Source organism: Rhineura floridana, chromosome 2 (genome assembly GCF_030035675.1).
Source record: "Rhineura floridana isolate rRhiFlo1 chromosome 2, rRhiFlo1.hap2, whole genome shotgun sequence".
In the NCBI taxonomy this organism is placed as follows: domain Eukaryota; kingdom Metazoa; phylum Chordata; class Lepidosauria; order Squamata; family Rhineuridae; genus Rhineura; species Rhineura floridana.
The window spans coordinates 195,296,669-195,318,901 of NC_084481.1; the positions used below are offsets into that span (position 1 = coordinate 195,296,669).

General features: G+C 40.7%; 1 protein-coding gene across 1 annotated transcript in view; it reads left to right on the plus strand.

Moving 5' to 3' along the window:
* The window catches only part of NRXN3 (neurexin 3), a 1,913,991-nt gene that overhangs the window by 474,715 nt on the left and 1,417,043 nt on the right, over positions 1 to 22,233 (plus strand). Inside the window, exon 5 of the mRNA XM_061611873.1 lies at positions 16,091 to 16,392. Coding sequence (XP_061467857.1) covers positions 16,091 to 16,392 — 302 coding nt within the window. The remainder of the gene's footprint in view (positions 1 to 16,090; positions 16,393 to 22,233) is intronic.

The window sequence follows — 22,233 nt, forward strand, 5'->3', positions numbered from 1 at the left end:
GCGACGGGGTGGTAGTTGTCACAAACCAATGAGTCCAGGGTGTGTTTTTTCAGGAGCGATTGGATCACCGCTTCTTTCAGTGTGGCTGGAACCACTCCTTCCTCAATGATACATTGGCCACACCCTGGATCCACTCAGTCACACCCCTTTGGCAAGCTTTAATAAGCCAAGAACGGCAAGGGTCAAGAGGACATGTTGCTGGTTACATCATTGCAAGCACCTTGTCCACATCATCAGGCCACATTAACTGAAACTGATCCCAAGAAGTAGCAGCAGATGTTGCACTGGAAACCCCACTGGGGACTACAGTAGATGTGGACAGGGCATCAAGATTGCTACGGAGGCGAGCAACTTTACTCTCAAACTGCCTTGCAAACAATTCACAGTGGGCCTCCGAAGGATTTAAAATTCCATTTCCTGGCATTTATGTCAACAGATCCCTGGATGGCTACTTGAGGATGCAATGGAGCCAGAGAAGTGGGCCTTCTTCACCTCCCTCACCACCACACAGTAGGCATGGTTATGATGTTTTATTAGCACCCCATCAGCCTCACAGCATGACTTTTGCCACTTGTGCACTAGCCGTCATCCAGCCTGTTTCACTGCCTTTAGTTCACTGGTGTACCAAGGTGCGAACAGGGTTCCACAATGACAAAGAGGGCACTCAAGGGCAACCATGTTAAGAACCTGACACACCTCATTGTTCCAGAAGCATGACAAGGGCTTCAACAGGGTCACCTGCTCTATCTACTGGGAATTCCCCCAGGGCATTCAGGAATCAAGTGGATTCCATTAGTCTCCGTGGGTGGACCATCTTAATGTGTTCACCACCCCTGCAGGGGAGGATCAGAGCCATAAGTCTAAACTTCTCCAGAAAGTGGTCTGAGCATGACAGTGGGATGTCATCCACCCCCTATCTCCAGAACAGTCCTCCTCTATCTGGAGCAAAAACCAAGTCAAGGGTGTGCCCTGCCCTATGCTTCGGACCAGTGACAACTTGAGACAGCCCCATGGTCGTCATGGAGGCATGAAGTCTCAAGCCAGAACACTAGAAGCAGCCTCAGCATGGACATTGAAACCACCAAGGACTATCATTCTGGGCTCCTCCAATACCACAGCCGAGAAGGCCTCCACCAGGGTGGATGGTACACCAGCAGCAACCCTAGTTTACTGTTACCTTGTCCCGACAAGCCAGCTCCAAGGCCCTCACAGCCAGCTCCAAGACAGAGTGGGTTCCTGGTGACAGAGCTGGAAGTTCTGTAGACCATAGCAACCCTTGCTCCCCATCCCTGGAGCATATGATGTTGTTGTATTAAGTATCCAGGTGGGCAAAGCTGGGTCAGATCAATTCCTCCCAGCTCATCCACCCAGGTCTCAGTAATGCACACCAAATCGGCACTCTCATCCATGATCAAATCATGGATAGTATGGTCTTATTGCATATCAATCTAATGTTAAACAACAGCACACACAAGCCAGTGGGCACAGCTGATGAGCAACTAGAAACCCATCCATGGGAGGAGTGGGAGTGAGGAACAAGGCATAGATAGCGTAGCCTTCATCTTCTATGGTAGCTCACCACCTCTCCGTGGCTATGCCTCCTTCTACTCATGATCACTGAGATTGGGGTGGCATCAACTATGTCCCTCCTTACTAAGACTGATCTGGGCATAAGAACCCGCCTACAAAACCTACCTGAACCAGTTATGTGTGAATGTGATTCCATTGACCTTTGTAGAACTTGCTACTGAGTAAATACGCACGTGGTCACACTGTTAATGTTAATGTGCAAATTCTGAAAGTTTTAAGGCTCTGATTATCAGAACATTGATGTGAGGTCCAGTAGGTCTTGATTTTTGATGAACTGTTATTTTTAATTTATTATTTTTTAATGGATTTTTCACCAAGGCAGCTTACAACAAATTAATTCAACATTAATTAATTAATACAACATAATTAATATCAACATGAACATCCCAAAACCTAAAATAGCATAAAAGTAACAGCAGCAGATTATAATTGGAAAATGAATCACATCCATTAGCATCGTCCTGATCTCTGTCCACTGGGCCATCTGCATAAATTTTTGTTTGTTTGTTATAGAAATATCTATGCCACCCTTCATTGGAAATCCCCAGAATGATTATAAACATGTTAGGTGCCAAATGGTTTCATCTAAATGTGTAAAGAGGTTTGCTTGCCCTTCTTATACATGATCAACCATACATTTGTCAGTTTAGTAAAAGAAGGCTGCAGTCCAATACACACTTACTTGGGAGTAAGTTCCATTAAAATAATACCAGCCAGTGTTCACAATGTGGTATGTGAGTTTTAGCAGAACACATTTTCCTCTGCCACATTTCTGTGACATATAGCTAATGATGTCATTCTTTGGTATTTGTGAAGTCACAGTGGACTCAGTGAATATAGGTTGTATTGGTTCAGTCAGGTAGGAAGAAGAAGAAGACCAAAGATACAGATCCGATTTGTTCTGTTGGTGAAGAAAGGGAAAGTTCACAGCAAACAGAATCAGCTGGAATGAAGGAAACAATTCAGTCTAGCTGTGGTGATGTTTATCACCTTAAAGGTAATGAAATAATCCAGCCTTCCTTAACCTGGTGCTCTCAAGATATTTAGGACTACAATTTACACCTTCCCTCATCACTTCTGCCCATACTGACTAAGGCTGATGGCAGTCTGACAACATCTGGAAGGCAACAGATTGGGAAAGACTAATCTAATCATTACTATTCAGCTTTTATTGTTAAAACATTAGAAAGTAAACTGCATTTGGCTGGTCTGAATATAACTTTTGCCAGTGGGTTTCTGTATACCTTTGACATGTTAATATTCAGGGATAGGGAAACGTTGGCACTCCAGATGTTGTTGAACTGTGCCTCCCATTAATTTCAGCCAGCATGGTAATAGTCAGTAGCCCAACAATAGTGTGTGGGGGGCAGGTTCCTCACCCCTGGTGTAACTTTTTCAGAAGATTATTGAAATTTCCATTCCATCAGAAGCACTGGTTTTGTTTGCACCTGATAATCTGTTATGTTGCTTCCTCTTCACCCAAGTCTAAGGAGTATCAGAGGCAACAAAGTATGAATCAAAGAATATGCAATTTAAATACAACATTGTATGACAAAACTCAGTACTGATAATTTGATGGAATGATACATCTTTCCTGTATTTTGCTCTTCTAGCCAGGACAGGATTAGTTTTTACTGACTTCTGTTGTCAAGACATTTTGCTAATCTGAACTACTAATTACATTCCTTGGGGAGACAACTTTCCAGTGACACGGGGAATCATTTAAATAGTTCCTTGATGCTCAGAGGAGTGCCCCCCAAAGGGATGACACCAAAGGGAATCTTCCCTTTGAGTCAGCACTTCTGGTTATCATGAAGGTGAAAATGTCAGTCCCTTGTTATAGGTGTTTTTAACAAATTGATGTAATTTCTTGCTGGGGTTTGTAACTGTTAGGCATTGTTGATTTTGCTGTAGGGTGGGTGTATGCGATATGTCAAAGCAGAAGAGCAATGGTGTGGTTGCTACGCTTATGGGGTGAGAGCTATTGGTGTTTGATTACCCTGCCCAGGGCAAGAGCTGCGGGGGAAGTGAGTTGTTTTATATGCATGTCTGTCTGCTAGCGGCAGAGAAGTGGTATTAGACACACAGGTTGAGGACCTGTTGGGAGATGACCATGCCTCTTAAGGGTGAGAGCAAGTGGAAGACTGGGGTTTTGTTACTGTCTGTGCTGTGACTTGAGTTGTCACTACATCCTAGGTGGGAGATGGATTGTGGGGCCAAGCAATATTGGAAGGAGTCCAGGTAAATGAGATTTCCTCTGTCATTGTTATTGGTTGGCTGGGGACCCTTATATCTGTGGCTGGGAAATATGGGTGATAGTAAATTGGATGAGTGGGTTTGGACTAAGTGAAGGAGTGTGTGTTATGTGATGGCATTGTTTGTATCAGGATGTGCCTTGGTAGCATATTGGCTGCCAATGAGGGTGATGCTGCAGCTACTGCTGTGTTTATGGAGAGAGGTATGGTCATATTGGGGAGGGGGAGAGAGTAGGTCATCACAGGAGGTGAGGGTAGGGAGACTTGTATTGCATTCCCCTTATTAGATCACAGGTACCTGGTTGCTCTTCCACAAGCCCCCTGATCTGGCAGTGGTGCTGTTGAATGCCAGGGCAGTTCAAAATAAGATCTCTTTCATTCATGATCTAATTGTGAATGAGAGAACCAGTCTGGCATGTATCACCAAGATCTAGGTGGGCAAGGAAGGTGGGTCTGATCTGCCCAAACTCTGCCCTCCCAGGTTCTCAGTGCAGTACTATGGCAGATCCCAGGGGGTGTTATCATGGTCCATTGGACTTCCATTGGACTTATAACTTTATCCATCCCCTGGAAAACATGTTAGTTAGTAACATAAATTCAGTCTGTGTTGTTCTAGAACTGTATGTCCTTGACACAACATCTGAAGTTAGCAGCTGGTCGAAAGAAAAAGTACACTTTTATGGACCATTAGATGCCTTTTATTGTATTTACATCTAGAGAAGAAAATCATCAAGTGCCCAAAACCTTTGCCAGACTAAGACGTATGGCTTAATGGACTCTTATGCTTGATTCTCAACTTGGTGGTAGCTCTTCTGTGGGATCGGGTGAGGTTTCCTGGGGTTTGAGGGTAGGGTGGGGAGTTCTTTGTGGCTACTATTGTATTATTTGAAAATGAAAATAAATTAATGAATTAATTAAAAGTATGAATCACACACACACAAAAACTGTATGCCCTGTCATCCAGTTTACGTTTGCTGGGATGGAGGGAGATGTTCTTTTATGATAAGGTCAGGTAAGCTATAAATTTGTCACCAGCTGTGCTACTTAATGTAGTTTTTTTCCAGCTAACATTATAATTCAACATTACCAATAGGATTCTTCATTGCAGAAAATACTTTACCTAAACTCGGCTGCTCCCCTATAGTGCAGGGGAGAGAGACTCCTGAGGGTCAGTTCAGCAGCCCTCCCTAGGCCTCCATAGAGTCTTTGATGTGTGATGCTGGATGTCTCCTGTCTCTGTGTCTCCTCTCTCTCTGTCTCTCCCCATGTGTTTCCTTTATAGGCTGTGAAATGGTTGTCATAGGCCATTTCTAGTATTGTAAAAGACAAATAATTGGGTGTTAGAACAAATTAAACCAGAACTGTCACTAGAAGCTAAAATGATGAAACTGAGGTCATCATACTTTGGACACATAATGAGAAGACATGATTCACTAGAAAAGACAATAATGCTGGGAAAAACAGAAGGGAGCAGAAAAAGAAGATGACCAAACAAGAGATGGATTGATTCCATAAGGGAAGCTACGGACCTGAACTTACAAGCTCTGAACAGGGTGGTTCATGACAGATGCTCTTGGAGGTCACATTCATAGGGTCGCCATAAGTCGTACTTGACTTGAAGGCACACAACAACAACAAATGACTCTGCCACCTCATAGAATACTCTCTAGTTGTTTAATACAGAATCTCATGGTCTTCACTACTGTAGTCATAACGTACAGATAAGGCATCCTCAGCTTATCTATTTCAAAGGAATCAGCACATTCACCTCCTGCTAGCTCTGTGCCTAATAATCTAACTGGGAAGGGATGCTTGACCTCCTTTTGTTCTTTCCCAGGCTGTCACCTTTTCTGACTGCTCACAGTCCATATTCTAAAGCTAACTAATACATTTCTACACAGCTCTACTTTTAAGCAGTTTCAGGCCCCATCTAGACTCAGACTGTGCATTAAGGAGAGAAAATGCTGCATTCCCTTCATCTCCAGATAATGACATTAAACTGTATTAATGTAAACTGTGTTTCTTCCAGAGAGCAATGCAATTGCAACTTTTCTCTCTCTCCTGATTAAGGATCTGGATTTAAATTACTGTAATATTAATAAATATGGTAAAATATTAAAATGTTTCTCATGTGCTAAACAACCTACTTTCAAAGCTATGCTTATGCACATCTGCTTCGTGTCAACTGAGTAAAAAATTACTACTGGCAAATTATGTGCAGATCACCGGTTTTCATACTCTGCATTCAAATTAAGTTTGCTAAACTTCGTCTCACCTCCGATGGCAATGTTTTATACTCCTACAATTGTAGACCACATTAAAACTAATGGGAGTCTCGGACTTCCGGGAAGGGTGACTTAGCCTGTGCCTGCTTTTGAGACGGGCTCCTGCCTCAAAAGAAGCTTATTCAGATATATCAGTCAGTTTTTTCTTTTTTTTTTGACTGATTAAACTTCTCCCGGGTAGGGAGAAACGAAGAGATTAACCTCAAAGCCTATTTTTGTTGGGACGACCAGATCTCATTAATTTATGGGACGAGGTCCAGCCGACGAAGGTGGGACGGATTTTCAACAGCAAGCTCTATCTGTTAAAGCGAACGTTCATCTTATCTTCTAAGAGAGAACGCACTAACAGGCAAGCACCCTTCTTTCTATATTTTTCTTTTACTTGACTTAAATTGTTGCTGTTTAAAAGAGATTTGCCAGATTGATCGGTTTTTGACATCTCACTGGGGAGCCGTAACTTCTCTCTGCTACGCACTAATTAATAGCTTATCTCTGTTTTTGTTGCAAAAAGCTGTCCTGGATTTGCATTCTAAAGATACACACAGAAGAGGGATTTCTATTCCAGATTTTTATTTTGAAAAATATTATACTGTTTTGAGACTACTCTCTTTTTGGTCTATTTTATTTTGACGAATCTGTTTCTTGACGATTGCCATTAATTGCTTCGATCCTGGGAACTGCATTTTGTTTACTTAACTATTGGAGAGATAAGGCTGTCTGCTTTGTTTATACTGTGATGTCACCAAGTTTGGAGTATTAACCCAATTGTTGCTGAAATAAGAAGTGGTTTTCCTATATTTTTCTTTTAAAATGGCAATTAAGAAAGTGGCTGAGAATCTGGAAATAACTATGTTTCAGAGAATAATGAATGAGATTGAGATAACGAAAATTGAATTGAGTAAAATGAAGCAGGAGATTAAAGATATAAGGGTCCCTGTGAGAGAGGTGACCCTGGAAGGGGTCCCTGTGAGAGAGGAGACCCCGGAGATTGGAATAGGGGTCCCTGTGAGAGAGGAGACCCTGGAGACTGGAATAGGGGTCCCTGTGAGAGAGGAGATCCCGGAGATTGGAACAACGTGGAACAGGAACAAGATTTGGAGTCTATGGACTTTAGAAATAAAATCTATTGTTTGGAACTCAATGTTATCTCTGAAGAAATTAATGAAGACTCTAGAGATAAAGTTATCAATGGCATGGATTATCTTCTGGATTGGAATGATGTGATGGAGCCCAATATAGAGAAAATCTATGGAATTAACTGCAGCCATGTGACAATGGAAAAACTTTTAAGAGATGACCCAGTGTATTTTGAAAAAAAGAACAGAGATATGATTTTACAGCAGTATTTCAGCAACTTATTCAGAATGGATGGCAAGAAAATATTTGGGATAGAGGTAATTCCCATCAGACTCTTATTATATGACTATGGCTTTGACAGCAAGATTATTATGGAATACTGATAATGGAAGATTGGATATTGAAATTACTGGACTTAACAAGACTACTGAAGATGGAAGATGGAAAATGGAACTAATAGAGATAATAGAACAATGGCTACTGAAATTACTGAACCTAACAGATTCTGATGTGATGGATTAATTGAAATGTTTATTTTGACTATGGTTATGACAATAAGATTATCATAATTAGTAATGAGATGGATTAATCGATATGCTTATCTGGAAAAAAAAAATTGATAGATATATTTCTTAAAGAATTGAAACCTCTCTTTGACTTTTTGTGGAAAGAATAAAGTAATGTTTATGAGATTTGATGATTAAGTAAGATAACTACTGGAGGAAAGTGATTTTATAATATGACTTAAGAGACAGGATTGCTATATATTATAGACTTATAACTGATTTGATCTTTGACAAATGGGAAGTCAATATTTTACTCTTTATTTTTTATTTTTGTTTTTTTTTTTTTTCTTTTTTTCTTTTTTTCTTTTTGTTTAACTATTTTTGATTTTGTTTTTTGTCTTTGAATGTTTTATGATTTTGTCTTGTATGTTTTATGAAAATCTGAATAAAAATTATTGAAAAAAAAAAAAAAAAAAAAACTAATGGGAGTCTCATACCCCTTGGTGGATTGTGACAGCTGTCTGGATAGAAATGCAGCATATAGTAATGGCACCACATGATACCAGTCCTGAAAAATCTGCACTGGTGGACTTTATGCTTCTGAACCCCGTTCAAGGTGTTAACATTGACATATAAAGCCCTAAACAACTTGGGCTCCAAATATCTAAGGAACACCTTTCTCTGTGCCAACCTGCTTTTTTATTAAGATCAACTGGGAAGGCCCCTCTTGTCATCCCACCGCCATGGGAACTGCATGGTGCACTGGTACTAGAAAGATTCCTCTCTTGGTGGCACTCCATCTCTGGAATGCCCTCCCCCTGGTGAAGCACCAATCTTGCTTGAGTTTTGATGCTGGTTAAAGACACATATTTTTCATCCAGGCTTTTGGAAGAGGGCAACATATGACCAGGAGCTGTTTCTGAGTTTCCCCTTTTATATATAACAATATACATTGTTATATATTATACTACCTATTGTGCTTAAATTGTTGATTTATAGAACTGTTTTATAGTAGATGTTTCGGTATTCTCTTGTAAATGCCCCTGTAATCAGTATGATGAAAGGAAGGTTTATAAATCAAATGTTCCCTTTGTCTTTAGTAATGTTGAAGAATCAGGTCTTCAGTATGTCTGTGTTGCCAAGAGACAGTCAGATCTTATGCTAGATCATTGGACACCATCTGTATTAAATTGCAAACAATAATTGTTATAAAAGTCATGCTGTGTGATTTATTATGATTAGTTTTAATTCATCACACTCATGCACAAATGAATATGCTGGCTAATTCCAAGCACTGTTTTCTTGTGATGAAGTTGGAATAAAATAAGGGAGGTGGCATCACTGACTTTCAGGATTCATAAATTTCACGGTATGCATTATATCCTCCTGTACATTCATTCGAAATCATTCTGCCTTCCCTTCTGATATAGTAAACAATATATAGCTCATTAGTTAATTGTGCTTGCATTCTGCAAGCATAGAAGAGGCACACTTCTGTGTGCCACTAGAAACTCCCTGAATGCTGAGTCAAAGGTGTGAAGAGTGAGTGGAATTCTCACATCCAAACATTCCAACCTATGTGTGAGTGACTTGGCATGTTCTATTCTACAGTGCTATGAGATAGTCACATGTGTCTTGTCCCTTAAGGTCAAAGGTGTTCCTACAAAAATGTTTTTACATAAATAGAACTTGCAGGACTTTCTATGGAATTTTTTAAATCCAAGGTCAGAGGGGTGGGGTGGGGATTGAGGAGTAGTAGTAGTGGTGGTGGTGGTGGTGGTAGTGGTGGTGATAAGTGGCAGCAGCAAGGTTTACATAGCCCCAGGGTATGTGTGCTACAAAATGACACTATAATGGGTCTGATGGGCGGAGTGGCTTCATACCTGCTCTTTATGTGGGGTTTACTGTAGTTGGGATTATGTTGATTCATCTTTTTGATGTGGGGTAATGTGCAGAGTATCCTGCCTTGGATTGGATTAGATTACCTATTCTATTCCAGTACTTTGTTAGTATAAAGAAGGCATGTGCTTTCTAGGATTAGTACCTAAAATGTAGACATTGAAAATACCTCTTCTGCAATGGTCTCTTGGTGCCTTTTTGTTTCTGATCTTGTGTGGAAGATATATGGACTGTATCTTCCTTTATTTTGACCAATAAAGAGTACAATGCTTATAAATATATCACTTGTGATTCTGAGCTTCTGCTCCTGTGATCCGTATTTTATACCTTGCTAGATTTGAAATTAGCTAGCCATTGCTGTTCAAGAACAAGATTACTGTCATTGTTGATAGATTTCTGAAATAATCAGCTCAGTGTTTCCAAAAGACAGACTGAGCATTAGAGACATGAGGTAGAAAATGCCAATTCTCATCTAAGATGTCAGAATACCTTTATAAAAAAAGTGTCATTGTCATACCATGAGTATATTATTATTTAATATTACTTTAAAAATTAATTAAGCAATTTTTAAAATACATTCAAATCTTTTACATATAGAAATGCTCCAGCCTTCAGTTTACACCTGGGCCAGTTCCAGATTTGGGGGGGGGCTGGGCAAACTGCCTGGATGGAAGAACATCTGGAAACCATGTGGTCTCTGAGCACCTCTGTCCCTTACCTCGTCCTCTCCCCATCCCCAGTGTAATTTTGTCAGGTCTAGAGAGAGTTTGGAAATGGAATCCATGTGATAGATGAACAACTGCAGGATGCACACTTACAGCTATGGATGGAAGGATCTGTCAATTTTGGTTCTCATTTTTCCAATCTTAAATTCAGTTCTCCACATTTCTGCAGCAATTCCTTTTTTAAAATAAAATCCTCATGAAAATTTTCCAGCATTTTAATGAAAATTTCTCCTAAAACACATTTTGTCTGCATTTTGACTAACGTACACATTTTTGCAAACATTTTCTCCTAATATAATTTTAGCATGAATGGATTCATTTTTTTTACACATTTTCCTTAATATATGCATTTTTGTAAACATTGATTGGTTTGAGAACTGAATTGCAAAATTAGGATAGGTGCACATTTCAAAGAATGGCTGTGTTTTGGGTCTTGTATTGTTTTGGAAAGTGAGAATTTGATAAATTTGGCATTAAATGTAAACTGAATAGAATTTCTCGCCCATCCATACTTATAATGGACTCCTATATAGGTTTGCTGAGAGCAAGTCCCACTGTTTCTAATGAAGTTTGCTCCCAGCTAAGTAAGCATAGGATTGCAGCCTTTTATATTTATTTATGGAACAATATTTATATACTGCTTAATCAACAAAACCTCCAGGCAGTTTCCATAAAATATAAAATGCAGATTAAAATTGCCAATAATACTGGATGCTAAAAACCAGTTTAACTCACCACACACACAATTTAAGTAAAATCAGCAGTTTATGTTTACATATTAAAATAAACATCAAATTTACATGCCTAGGTAGTCTTGCTTAAGCAAAAAAGTTTTTAGCAGGCACAGCAAAAGTGAAGGTTCCTGTCTAAGTGGGCCAGAAGTTTTAAACTGTAGATGCTGCCACACTGAAGAATCAATTCTTTGCAAGTGCAAAACAATTATGTGGCACTTGTAATTGTACATGTTTAATATTGTATTAATATTGTATCTTCTGTAGAATATTTAATAACTCTATGGTGTCACGACAGATGCTGTTGGAGGTCGCTGATTCATAGGGTCTCCATGTCATAGTTGACTTGAAGGCACATAACAACAACAAATGGTGTGAAGGTTTCCCTAGTTTAATCTTTAGATATATAACTTAGTTTTCATTTAGGCATTTGCATAGAATAACTCACTTAAATTCCCTATAAACGACTGAAACTGTAACATCGAGATTGTATTCGTTGTGCCCTCATCCCAACCCTTTAATGTATACTCAGTGCCTCACAAAATTTGGTTGTGGGGAAACATCTTAGTCATAATGACTCCATTTGACACCTGACCTCAAATGTCAGCTGTTTGATCAGAAGTACCTGCAGGTATATAGAGCATGTGTCTGAGTTGATTGTAAAACATTTCCTTCCCTTGGATCAGAAGTGACTAGGCCAGGAAATTGCTGTAGCAGAAAGGAGGCGAGGAGAATGTTGCTAAGCTCTTGACTCTGGCTGCCTCGGAAATGTAATTGTCAGCAATTCTTCTGGGGCAGATGACTTCATGCTAATACAAACCAGTGTACCTCCTTGTTGGTAATGGATGATGTGTTGAACTGCATATATGCCTGTACAGAAGTCAAACATTTCCAAGAAAAAATGTGAAAAGGAGTCTCATTTGGGATGCTTTAGGTCACTGGTTTTCATACTGTGTTTTGGGAGATCTTTGGGGTTCCTTATTGAAAAGATCAGTAATAGTAGACAAGTTATCCTGAAAGCTAGCATGCCCACCAGGGCCGGATTATCCATTAGCCTTAGTAGGCTGAAGCCTAGAGGTCCGTAGCTCTTGGGGGCCCATGGGGCACTGGCCTGAGGGCCCCTGGAGCTACAGAGGGCCCTCCGCTCTCCTTCCACGATCCGCGGAAGCAAGACAGGAGCCGCAGATCATGGGACAAGAGCTTCTGAACCGCCCGCCATCCCCCCGCTTCACTTACCTTTCTCTCTGTTGTTTTTTGCGGTTTGCCATCAATCAAGATGGTGGCCGAGGTTTTCCTAAGGGGCTGAAGCCTCTGCCGCCATCTTGGTTGATGGCACGCATGCATGCCTAAGAGGAGAAGGGCCCCCCCAAACACCAATCAGCCTAGGGGCCCTCCTCAGCTTAATCCGGCCCTGATGCCCACCCATCCATCTCCAAATTATTGAATGACTTGTAGATGTATCTGTGAATTGGTCCTAAGATATTGCAGTCAACCCCTCTCTTGTGGATTGCTGATCCACGATAATGACTTGAGCTATGTTGATACTAAATTAGACTAAAGGAAACACAATTTTTTATTAGCCCTTCAGCAAATTTCATGTGCCCAACTTCGGCTGCTTTGTGCCACTCGGTATTTCATATACCAATTACCATGTGGTGAGATAAACTAAGATTTATGGGCTTAGATCCAGACTAAGTTATTTGCACTTCGTTCTCACTAAAATCAGTGGGCCAAATTAAAACTTGTAGACGTCAGTGTGACCTAAGTGCAACTAGTCAAGATCCAACCCATGGTGTTCATAGTATGATGACCAGATTCCTCCAGAATAAATCCATTACAAGTGGATATATGCCTTCGCAACAGTGGACAGCATGGTGGGGCTACACCATTCACCTGACCTCCATTTGGCTGAGTTACTGCAGCATACTGGCATGGAGAGGGGGAGGAGTGCAATGGCAGAAAGGCCAGTGTGGTGCAAATGTACAGCTGGAGCCAACCCAATGCTCCTGCTGGTGTGTTTACACCCTGCTGACCTTGTTGCCACACCTCTCCCCATCCCAGTATGCTGCAGTGACTCAGCTGGACAGAGTTCAGGTGAGGGTCATGGCTCCACCACACCATCCACTACTGCCCCTTGGTCATTTGGGCTGGTGTTCTTGTACTAGTGCCAGGAAGCCCTTTCTTTGTCCCACTTACCAAAACTTGAATTGTCCCCTCTGTTTTTTCAGTCTTATTTGATAATATAGCTGAAGCTTCTTTGCTTTATGCTGCTTTATTAATGAATGAAAACAGGGACAAATCTGTCAAGATAATTGATTTTTAGTTATTAGTCAACTAAAAAAAACTAGCGGCTTAAGAGCAATTTTGTCAAAAGCAGTGAATTAGTCGCATTAAGCTACCTGCTAGGCAATTCCATTGACAATGCTGACTTCACAATAAATTAAACTCTGATAATCTTCCTTGTTTGCACATTTTGAGAAGAACTGGTGTTTTGAAGGAGATGGTATTGGAAGACTGTACAGGGAAATTGTTAAGATGCATCCCAGTTTCATAGATTGGCTTCTGGAGATTTGAGTTCATTGAATGTCAGCTCTGAATGGTTTGCTTGAGGAGGCTCAGATGACCATTCCTCCCTTTCCCATTTGTTTATAAAAGTGAACAAATTTGTCACTTTGGTGAAAAAATTGGTTTGTCCCATGAAACGTATAGCAAACATTAAACAAAAGAATGTGCAGAGTAGGTGATGATAATTGTGATTAATATCTAGATGGGGCACTGTGGTGGATTCACATATTTCATCATGTTTTGAGAGAAGCAGAAATCACAACCTCCTGCACCAAAGGAAATGTGTGACACACCTTTGGCTTGTTGATCAAGTGGAATGATTCTCACTCTGACTGCAAGAAATCCTTGTTGTGGGCTATCCCATGTTCAATATAATTTTTCCCTCTAAAAATCCTGAAAATGTATGTATTAGTTGTTGTGTATGGGATGTTCAAGTCTGAGGTTCTCCTTTCTTAGCATAATACGGCCAAAGTAAAAGGAGACTTTTCTCCTCTGCTCCCCCCCCCCATTTCTGGGCAGGCAGCCAATGCTCATTTTGTTCTGTAAAACATATGATAATACTGTCGAAGCAGCAGACAGTGGGAGATACCTTGTTTGGAGTGCCTGGAAACTGCACCTTCCTCCCAGCTAGGTTAGCTAGTTCAGTTTGTTATCAGAGATGATGCTTAGAGATGGTGGACAGGGATGGTGTACAGAGATGTTAGTCAGAGATGGTTCTCAGACACCGGGGACACCACTAGATAACCTTGAACACTTCTATAAAAGGAGGGCTGATTGAACAGTATTTTGTTGTTGTTATGTGCCTTCGAGTCGATTACAACTTATGGTGACCCTTTGAATCAGTGACCTCCAAGAGCATCTGTCGTGAACAATACTTTACCAGTGCTTTTGTAGCACTGGTTGAAGCAAGAAGCCTGCATGCCATCTAACCATGTCATCTGATGGTCGGAAGTATTATTGCTTATATTTCCAACTGCTTTGTAACTCTGGCTTAGTAGGACTTTGAGCTTGGACTCAGTCTTTTGCAACAGAGTAACCTAATATATTCTGTACCTTCATCCTTTTATACTTTAAAGTTTAAGGTTTCTATACTTTATATATTGATTGGATACTGCAGTATACCTGTTTCTGATATATTATTTTTGATTCTGATATGATGACCAAGGCTACCTAAAGTGCATTGAATAGCTGTAGTGTATAAGCCATGAGTAATAGCATATTCTAAGAATATTCTGCTGTGTGACTTGCCATTTATTTTCCTGATACCTCCCAAGACCCAAGAATCCTTGGGTGGGGTCTCCAATAATTAAATCTGCCTATTCAAGGAACTGCTGTTAGAAACCAGCAAGCTTAGGTGAGCTAACCTCTAATATATATGGACTCTGAATAGATACATGTCAAGAGGAAAAAGTAAGAACCCTCAATCCTGTACATTCACAAGAATGGGGCCAGTCTTCCCAGTTTCACAATTCCCAGATGAAGCCTTGCACTGAAGGAAAGATGGGCCATACCTTTGTGGAAAGGCCTACATCATTGGTTGAGCACATGCTTTTCATTCAAAAGGTCCCAGGTTCAATCACTGGCATCTTAAGTTGGGCTGAACCCTGAAACCCTGAAGACCCATCTCCACTCAGTGTGGATCAGCCTTCTCAACCTAATGCTCTCCATATGTTTTGGGCAATAACTTCCATAATCTATGACCATTGGCCTTGGTGGTTGGAGCTGATGGGAGTTGAAGTCCAATGATATCTCAAGAGCACCAGGTTGTGGATGACTGTTGTTGCTAATACTGAGCTACATGGACCAATGGTCTGACTTGGAATAAGGCAACTTCCTATGTACCAGAAGTAGACATTTCAGGTATTTCTTTATATGTATATTGCAAGACAGGCAACAAAGCATTGAGAAAGTGGATAGAGAAAAGTTCTTCTCCCTCTCTCATAATACTAGAACTTGTGGACATTCAAAGAAGCTGAATGTTGGAAGATTCAGGACAGACAAAAGGAAGTACTTCTTTACTCAGCGCATAGTTAAACTATGAAATTTGCTCCCACAAGATGCAGTAATGGCCACCAGCTTCGACGGCTTTAAAAGAAGATTAGACAAATTCATGGAGGACAGGGCTATCAATGGCTACTAGCCATGATGGCTGTGCTCTGCCACCCTAGTCAGAGGCAGCATGCTTCTGAAAACCAGTTGCTGGAAGCCTCAGGAGGGGAGAGTGTTCTTGCACTCGGGTCCTGCTTGCGGGCTTCCCCCAGGCACCTGGTTGGCCACTGTGAGAACAGGATGCTGGACTAGATGGGCCACTGGCCTGATCCAGCAGGCTCTTCTTATGTTCTTATGTAAATTTAGTGGCTGCTGCAATGGAACAAGTGTAATATCGAGAATTTTTGAAGAGTTTTATTATTACAAGACTCACAAAATGTCTACATCTTTCTCTTTGTCTTTATGCAGCAAGGGATGAGAATGTAGCCACCTTCCGTGGCTCCGAATACCTGTGCTATGACCTCTCCCAGAACCCCATTCAGAGCAGCAGTGATGAGATCACACTATCCTTCAAGACGTGGCAGCGCAATGGGCTTATCCTTCACACGGGCAAGTCGGCTGATTATGTCAACCTGGCTCTGAAAGACGGCGCGGTCTCATTGATCATTAACCTGGGGTCCGGAGCTTTTGAGGCCATTGTGGAGCCAGTCAGTGGCAAATTTAATGACAACCATTGGCACGACGTTAAAGTAACACGCAACCTGCGACAGGTAATGGGGTAGGAGAGAGAATGTTGGGAAGGGTCCTCTCTATCAAATCTAAGTTGGGGTAGATGAGCAGTTACAGGGCAGCTGTTAGACATATGGGGACTCAGGGTGGGAACAGCTAAGCATTTGCACCCTAGACTGTCACAGTAATTGGAGGGAAATCAGGTGTTCATGAATTTACTGTAACTTAGCCTCATTGCAATATCTTCATTTCCACTTAATAATTTTCTATCTTTTTTCTCCCCTGGTTTGATTTAACAATACAATTTTGTGACTTAACTTTACTTCCATCTCCCTTTTCCTTTGCTCTTCCCCCCTCCTTTTCTTTCTTTTTATTATGTCCTTAATTACATTTCAATCTTATCAGTAATATTCTTGTTGCATTTAATTACAGTAGGAATGGAAACTATTTTCTGCAGCTGCTTTATCCGCTCCCTTTTTCTCCTTTATGCCCTGTTAATTGATTTAACCATTTCCATAATGTCATTACTCTGATTCTGTAAGGGCCCAATTCACTTGAACGTTCTCTTGCACAAAACCTGTTGCAAGAAATGCAAGCACATTTCAAGAGAGCTTGTGCAGGAGAAACTTCCAGTGGATTGGGCCCATAATACGCTATGTTTCTGCCTTCCTCCCCCTCTTTCTCTGTTTTCTTTTGTGTGTGAGTTACTTATTTTAACCTTATGCTCCTGACACCTAACTGGCCGTACTTCTTCCAGATCTCCTTATTTCTTTGCTTTGGTTATCGTTATGAATCTCCACTACAGCTGCTTTTGTCTCTGTCCACTTTTCCCTGTGAGGACTTCAAAAAGAAAAGACCAACTAATCAAAGCCACCATGGAAGAGGCCCCTTCCCGCAATTTTTGATGTTGCCCTTTTGTAACTTCACCTGTTGCTTCCTTAAGCAGACAGTTCCATCAGGTGATGTGCTCACTTAGACAGACAGCCGTATAATGTTGAAACTTCTCCCTTATAAAATATAAATATGAACTTTTAATAGATAAGATACATTTAAACAACCTTGCTTCTGAAAGCTGGTGAAATATATCAGGTTATGGGTCCATCTGCATCATGTCAAATGGAGCTTTCCATTGTATATATGTAAAATATTTGGGGTCTTATTGATTGGTAAATGCTGTGTAAAGGGCTTTGAGGGCTGAGATTTTAAAATAAATATCTTTTTTAAAAATAAATGCAAACATTCAGACACTTGTTGATGGAAGCAAAGCACAACCTATTTATTTTGCTTGCTCATATGAATGTTAACACCAATCATTTTATGCAACTTTACGGGCTGAAAAAACTGCCTTCAGGGGACATTTATAGCAACAAAAAGTAATAATCCTCATGCCTAAGGACATTAACTAATCTCAGTCAGGGACAACGAAAATATTTTTCCCCCAGGGGCATTTCCTTGCATAATTAGGTTCAGTTTCCAAAATCTTCCAATATCAGCATTCCTTAAGCTAAATCAGCCATTGAGTTCTCTTTCCCCCTCCAAACATTAGATCTGCAGGTTCTAAGATGCCTCATTTATTTCATACATTGCAATATTTTTTGCACCACTTGAGATACACTTGAACCATTCAATGTTCTAAATATAATTATCTTACCTGCAGCAATATTTAATGTGGAATATAGTTATAGATGAACAATATGTAAAACTGACTTGCTTTTCATATTGCAATTTATACTGAGCAGCAGCCTTGTTTTTAAAGAAAAAAATGAATCGAAAGTTTTTTTAAAAGTCTTCCTTCTTGAATATAAGCAATTGAATCACCCATACTAGATGCAAAGGGTGGCTCAGCCAATGAAGCATCTGTTGGCAAGCTCAAATCCACTATGAGACTTCAATTGTAGAACAAGAACAGATTCTGCACAAGCATAGGGAACAAAATATCCAGTCTTTGCGTATACCCATTCTCATAATTTCAAGCTATTTGGAATATGCTAAGATTTAAAATGAATGCACTGAACATGCAACTTAACAGTTTAAGCATCCCTGACTTCTCTAATTATTATTATACTCTCATCTTTCACTCAGTACAATATTGGCCAATGCTATACTTCCTGGTAAGGAATTCTATAAACAATGGTGTGGTGCGGGCATGGCGGCAGAAGCTTGGCTGCGCTCCCCGCCTCCTCACCCCTCTCCCCTTTCAGTAACTGGCAGCAAAGCTTGTCATTGGGAAGCCAGGTGAGCAACACCACCCACTACTGATCCCAAATGCACATTAGCAACATGCCAATCTTCTGGTATCTATACCTGGAGAGCATCCCTTCAGTGAGATCCAGCTAGTGAGAGCCCTGCCCCTTTTGTCAAGGATAGAGACAGGTTTGAGGGCTCCCACGGTGGGCCCTCTCAGCCAATGCCTTCTGGTCATGGGTCTACTTGGCAGCTGGCTCTGGGAACTGCCGGCCATTTTAAATGTCTTTCATTCTGGTGCTTTGGGCCATTGTAGGAAATGTAAGTGACCCAGACTCAGCTACAATCACTCTGACATTGTGGGAATGGATGAATAGGAAGGCCACTACAAGCATTAGTGTCAGTTGAGCCAAGACAGGCACTAGCACCACTGGGCCCTGCCAAGACTTTGGCAGCTGCCCGAGGATGTGGACTGGATAGAGAGCAAACTTTGCCCTCTTGCAATGTCATTCTCCACTATAGAATTTTTGCTACTCCCATATACGTAGATGTCTGATATTTTTTTCTAAGGAGGAAAGTAAAGGGTTGTACTGAGGGTTGCTATATATGTGATGCCTAGCCCTGCACTCCATTCCTGGTGATCCATCCTGGGTTCTATTTCTTGGTCACCGCTGGAGTATTGGAAACTGACTAATATATTTAGATAAGGTTTCACTAAGCCCACTAAAGGGGCTTAGTGGAGATCGAAATGGCCTTAGGATGATGCACAAGGGTGCCATCCCCAGTTTTGACCCTATCTGATCTAGTTCTGTGCCACCATGAAGCAATGTTATGCAGTGCTACTATATCTCATCTCTTCTTGTTTCTGTCATGTCACCACAAACCTATGTTGCTGCATCAGTGTGATACCCTGGCTACATTCACAAGATTAGCAGAATCACTATATACTTTTAATCACCTATTGACCCTCAAACATACTGTTAGTTTTGAGGCATGGCTTCTCTTCACAGCAATCATGCTTGCCTCCTCCCTAATAATGGGTATTGTTCATCTGTATATTTAGTCATTCTTTTTTTGACTATATCCTCTACCAATTTCCTCTGCGCCAAAATTAGACTCATTGGTGTGTATATTCCTGATTGCCTTTGCAACCTTTTAATTAATTTGCTTATATTAGCTTCCGTCCCATCCTCCGGTATCAAGAGTGATATTGGAGATAAGCTGCAGAGTAAGTGGTTTAGATATTTCATGTTTGAGTTCTAATCATGCTGCTGATCTAGTGATGTATTACCTTTTACAGTGCACATTTGTTCCCAAACTGCTTCCATGGAGTTTTCACAGTATAATGATTTCTTAAATTTGTTGCCTAAAGATAACAGTTCAGGTATCCCTCTGAGAATTATACATATCTGTGAAAGGCAGATATTGAGTATCTCTTGGGCTGTTTTGCAGTATATAAACTGAAATAATAAATAAATAAATAAATGTCTTGATTGTTCAGAACAATTCATCTTACATCTTGGGGGACAAATGGCCATACCGATACTCTATAAGTCTGCTTCTTTCCTTTCATTCTTTCTTTTCTTTAGATATGCAAGTAGGCACTTCTCAGGACCCTTTTCAGTTTTCCTGATCACATTCTTATATTTCAGTTACAATTCTTACAATTTAGGGATTCTTTGGTTTTCCAGATTTGGATGCCATTTCCACTTCTTGAGGAATACCACATTTGAACAGATGCATTTTCTATTCCAGGGCTGCAAATTTTTCACTTCTGCAGATCTGATGTGTCTATGTGTAAGCAGAAAGATGGCATGGTGTCAGGCTAAATTCTACTCAAAGTGACACAGGGCTGCAGGGCTGTGACTGAAGGCAACACTTGTTTGTTTCCACTGGATCATATAAGATGTAAATGTCATTCCTTATGCGCTGGTGGATGGGCCTAATGATCCCATTTCATTCAGACATTCTCATTAGTCCAGTAAAGGACTGTCAGTCTCAAAATACAATTTTAAGATGTAACTTTATTTATTCATTTTTATCCTTTTTTTTTTTTTTTTACATTTTCAGAATGGCTGCTCTCTGAAATTTTCGCTCTGCTTCATTGGCCATTTTGGTTGATGGTGTATATTATTTTTCTGGAACTGGGTGGGAATTGGTCTTCAATGACAGGCAATGTCCAAAGTAAAATTAATCTTCCTGGCATGCCAGAGCTGCCTATTCAAAATACAGGGTTCAAGAAGTATAGCAATTAGAATTATAAGTGGAGATACGTTTTAAAATAAAAAATGAAGATGCTCTCTTTTTCTTGTCAGATAGAAACATATAGGAAATGAACACACACAGCAAAATGATAGGGCACAGCTCTTGCTAGACTGTACCACTTCAGGCTTCTTGTGACAGATCAGTACTTTACTGCGAATAATAATAAAATTCCATCCACACTGCAAATTAGCACATTAAGGATGTTGCTAGCCTAGAAGCTTTCTCCCTGACACACTAGTTTTCTATGTGCAGTGAGATCTGTATGTTGAACTTTCAAACATGTTATCCCTGCATCTGCAGTGTAAAATGGGACATCCAGCTTATGATTCTGGTGCATATGTAAATTGGCTTGTAGTTAATCCCCAGACATCCAGAAATCTGACTGAGTTTGTCTTGCGTAGTCATTGCTGGTGCCTCAGTTAATTTATCTACCTGTTATTTTAACCAAAATATTAGCAAATACAAAACATTTTTGTGGCAGGAATGGGGTTGTTGATATCTTTCACCAGCACTTTCAGAAAAGGGATGGTAAGAGGGTTGCTCACACACACCCCTTTGGAGATGCAATACATAGAATCTGGATCAACAGTACAAAACGTCTATTATTCATGATAATGTACGAACACTTTATAATCTTTGAACTTGCCCTGCTGCAGTGGATCCAGCAGATGACGTGATGGTGCGGTGGGACTCAGTAGATCTCTGGCCGGTCATTCTGGTGCTGCACACCAGAAGGTGGAGGGGGAGGTGAAGGTGGTAGTGAGGTGGGTACAGTGCAAATGCATTGCCAGAGCCAATCTGGTGCTCCTGCCAGTGCGTTTGCATCTCACCATGAAAAGTGAAAGGAAAGGAAATCAGCACATGATGGCATTGTATTGTTGTTGCACCATATTTGCCCTAACTTGATATAGACTGAAAATCTAAATGAATCATACTGGGTCTGCTGCCTGCTAAACCTACCTGCAGTTGTTCATTTTAAAACCATGTGGCAATTCACTTTGCAATGCATGGACTTGCCCCAGTGGGTTCCATAAGTTTCAGACTGGGAACAGATGATAGCTTTTCTTCTCATCCATCTACTGTTATCTCTGGTCAAATGAGTTTAACAGGTTTTTGAAACACTACAAAATCCTGTTAAGTAGCCTTGTATCTGGCAATTCACATGGTAGGCCAAAGGGACCAGGAATTCCATGCAGGAGAGAAAGCAGGTTAGTGAAGGAAGTATGGGGCTCTCCATCTTTCCACCATCAGTCCACTCAGTTTCCGTGCTAGCCATGGAAGAAAGAAACCTCTTCCTCTTCAACTAGTATGGAAAACAAGCAGACTTGCAGCAGAAGAGGGAAGAATCACTCTGTTCCTCCATTGTCAGTCTGCTTGATAGAAGCCTCTCTTTTTTTTACTAGTCTAGCCTCAGAGTAGACCTCCATTTCCAT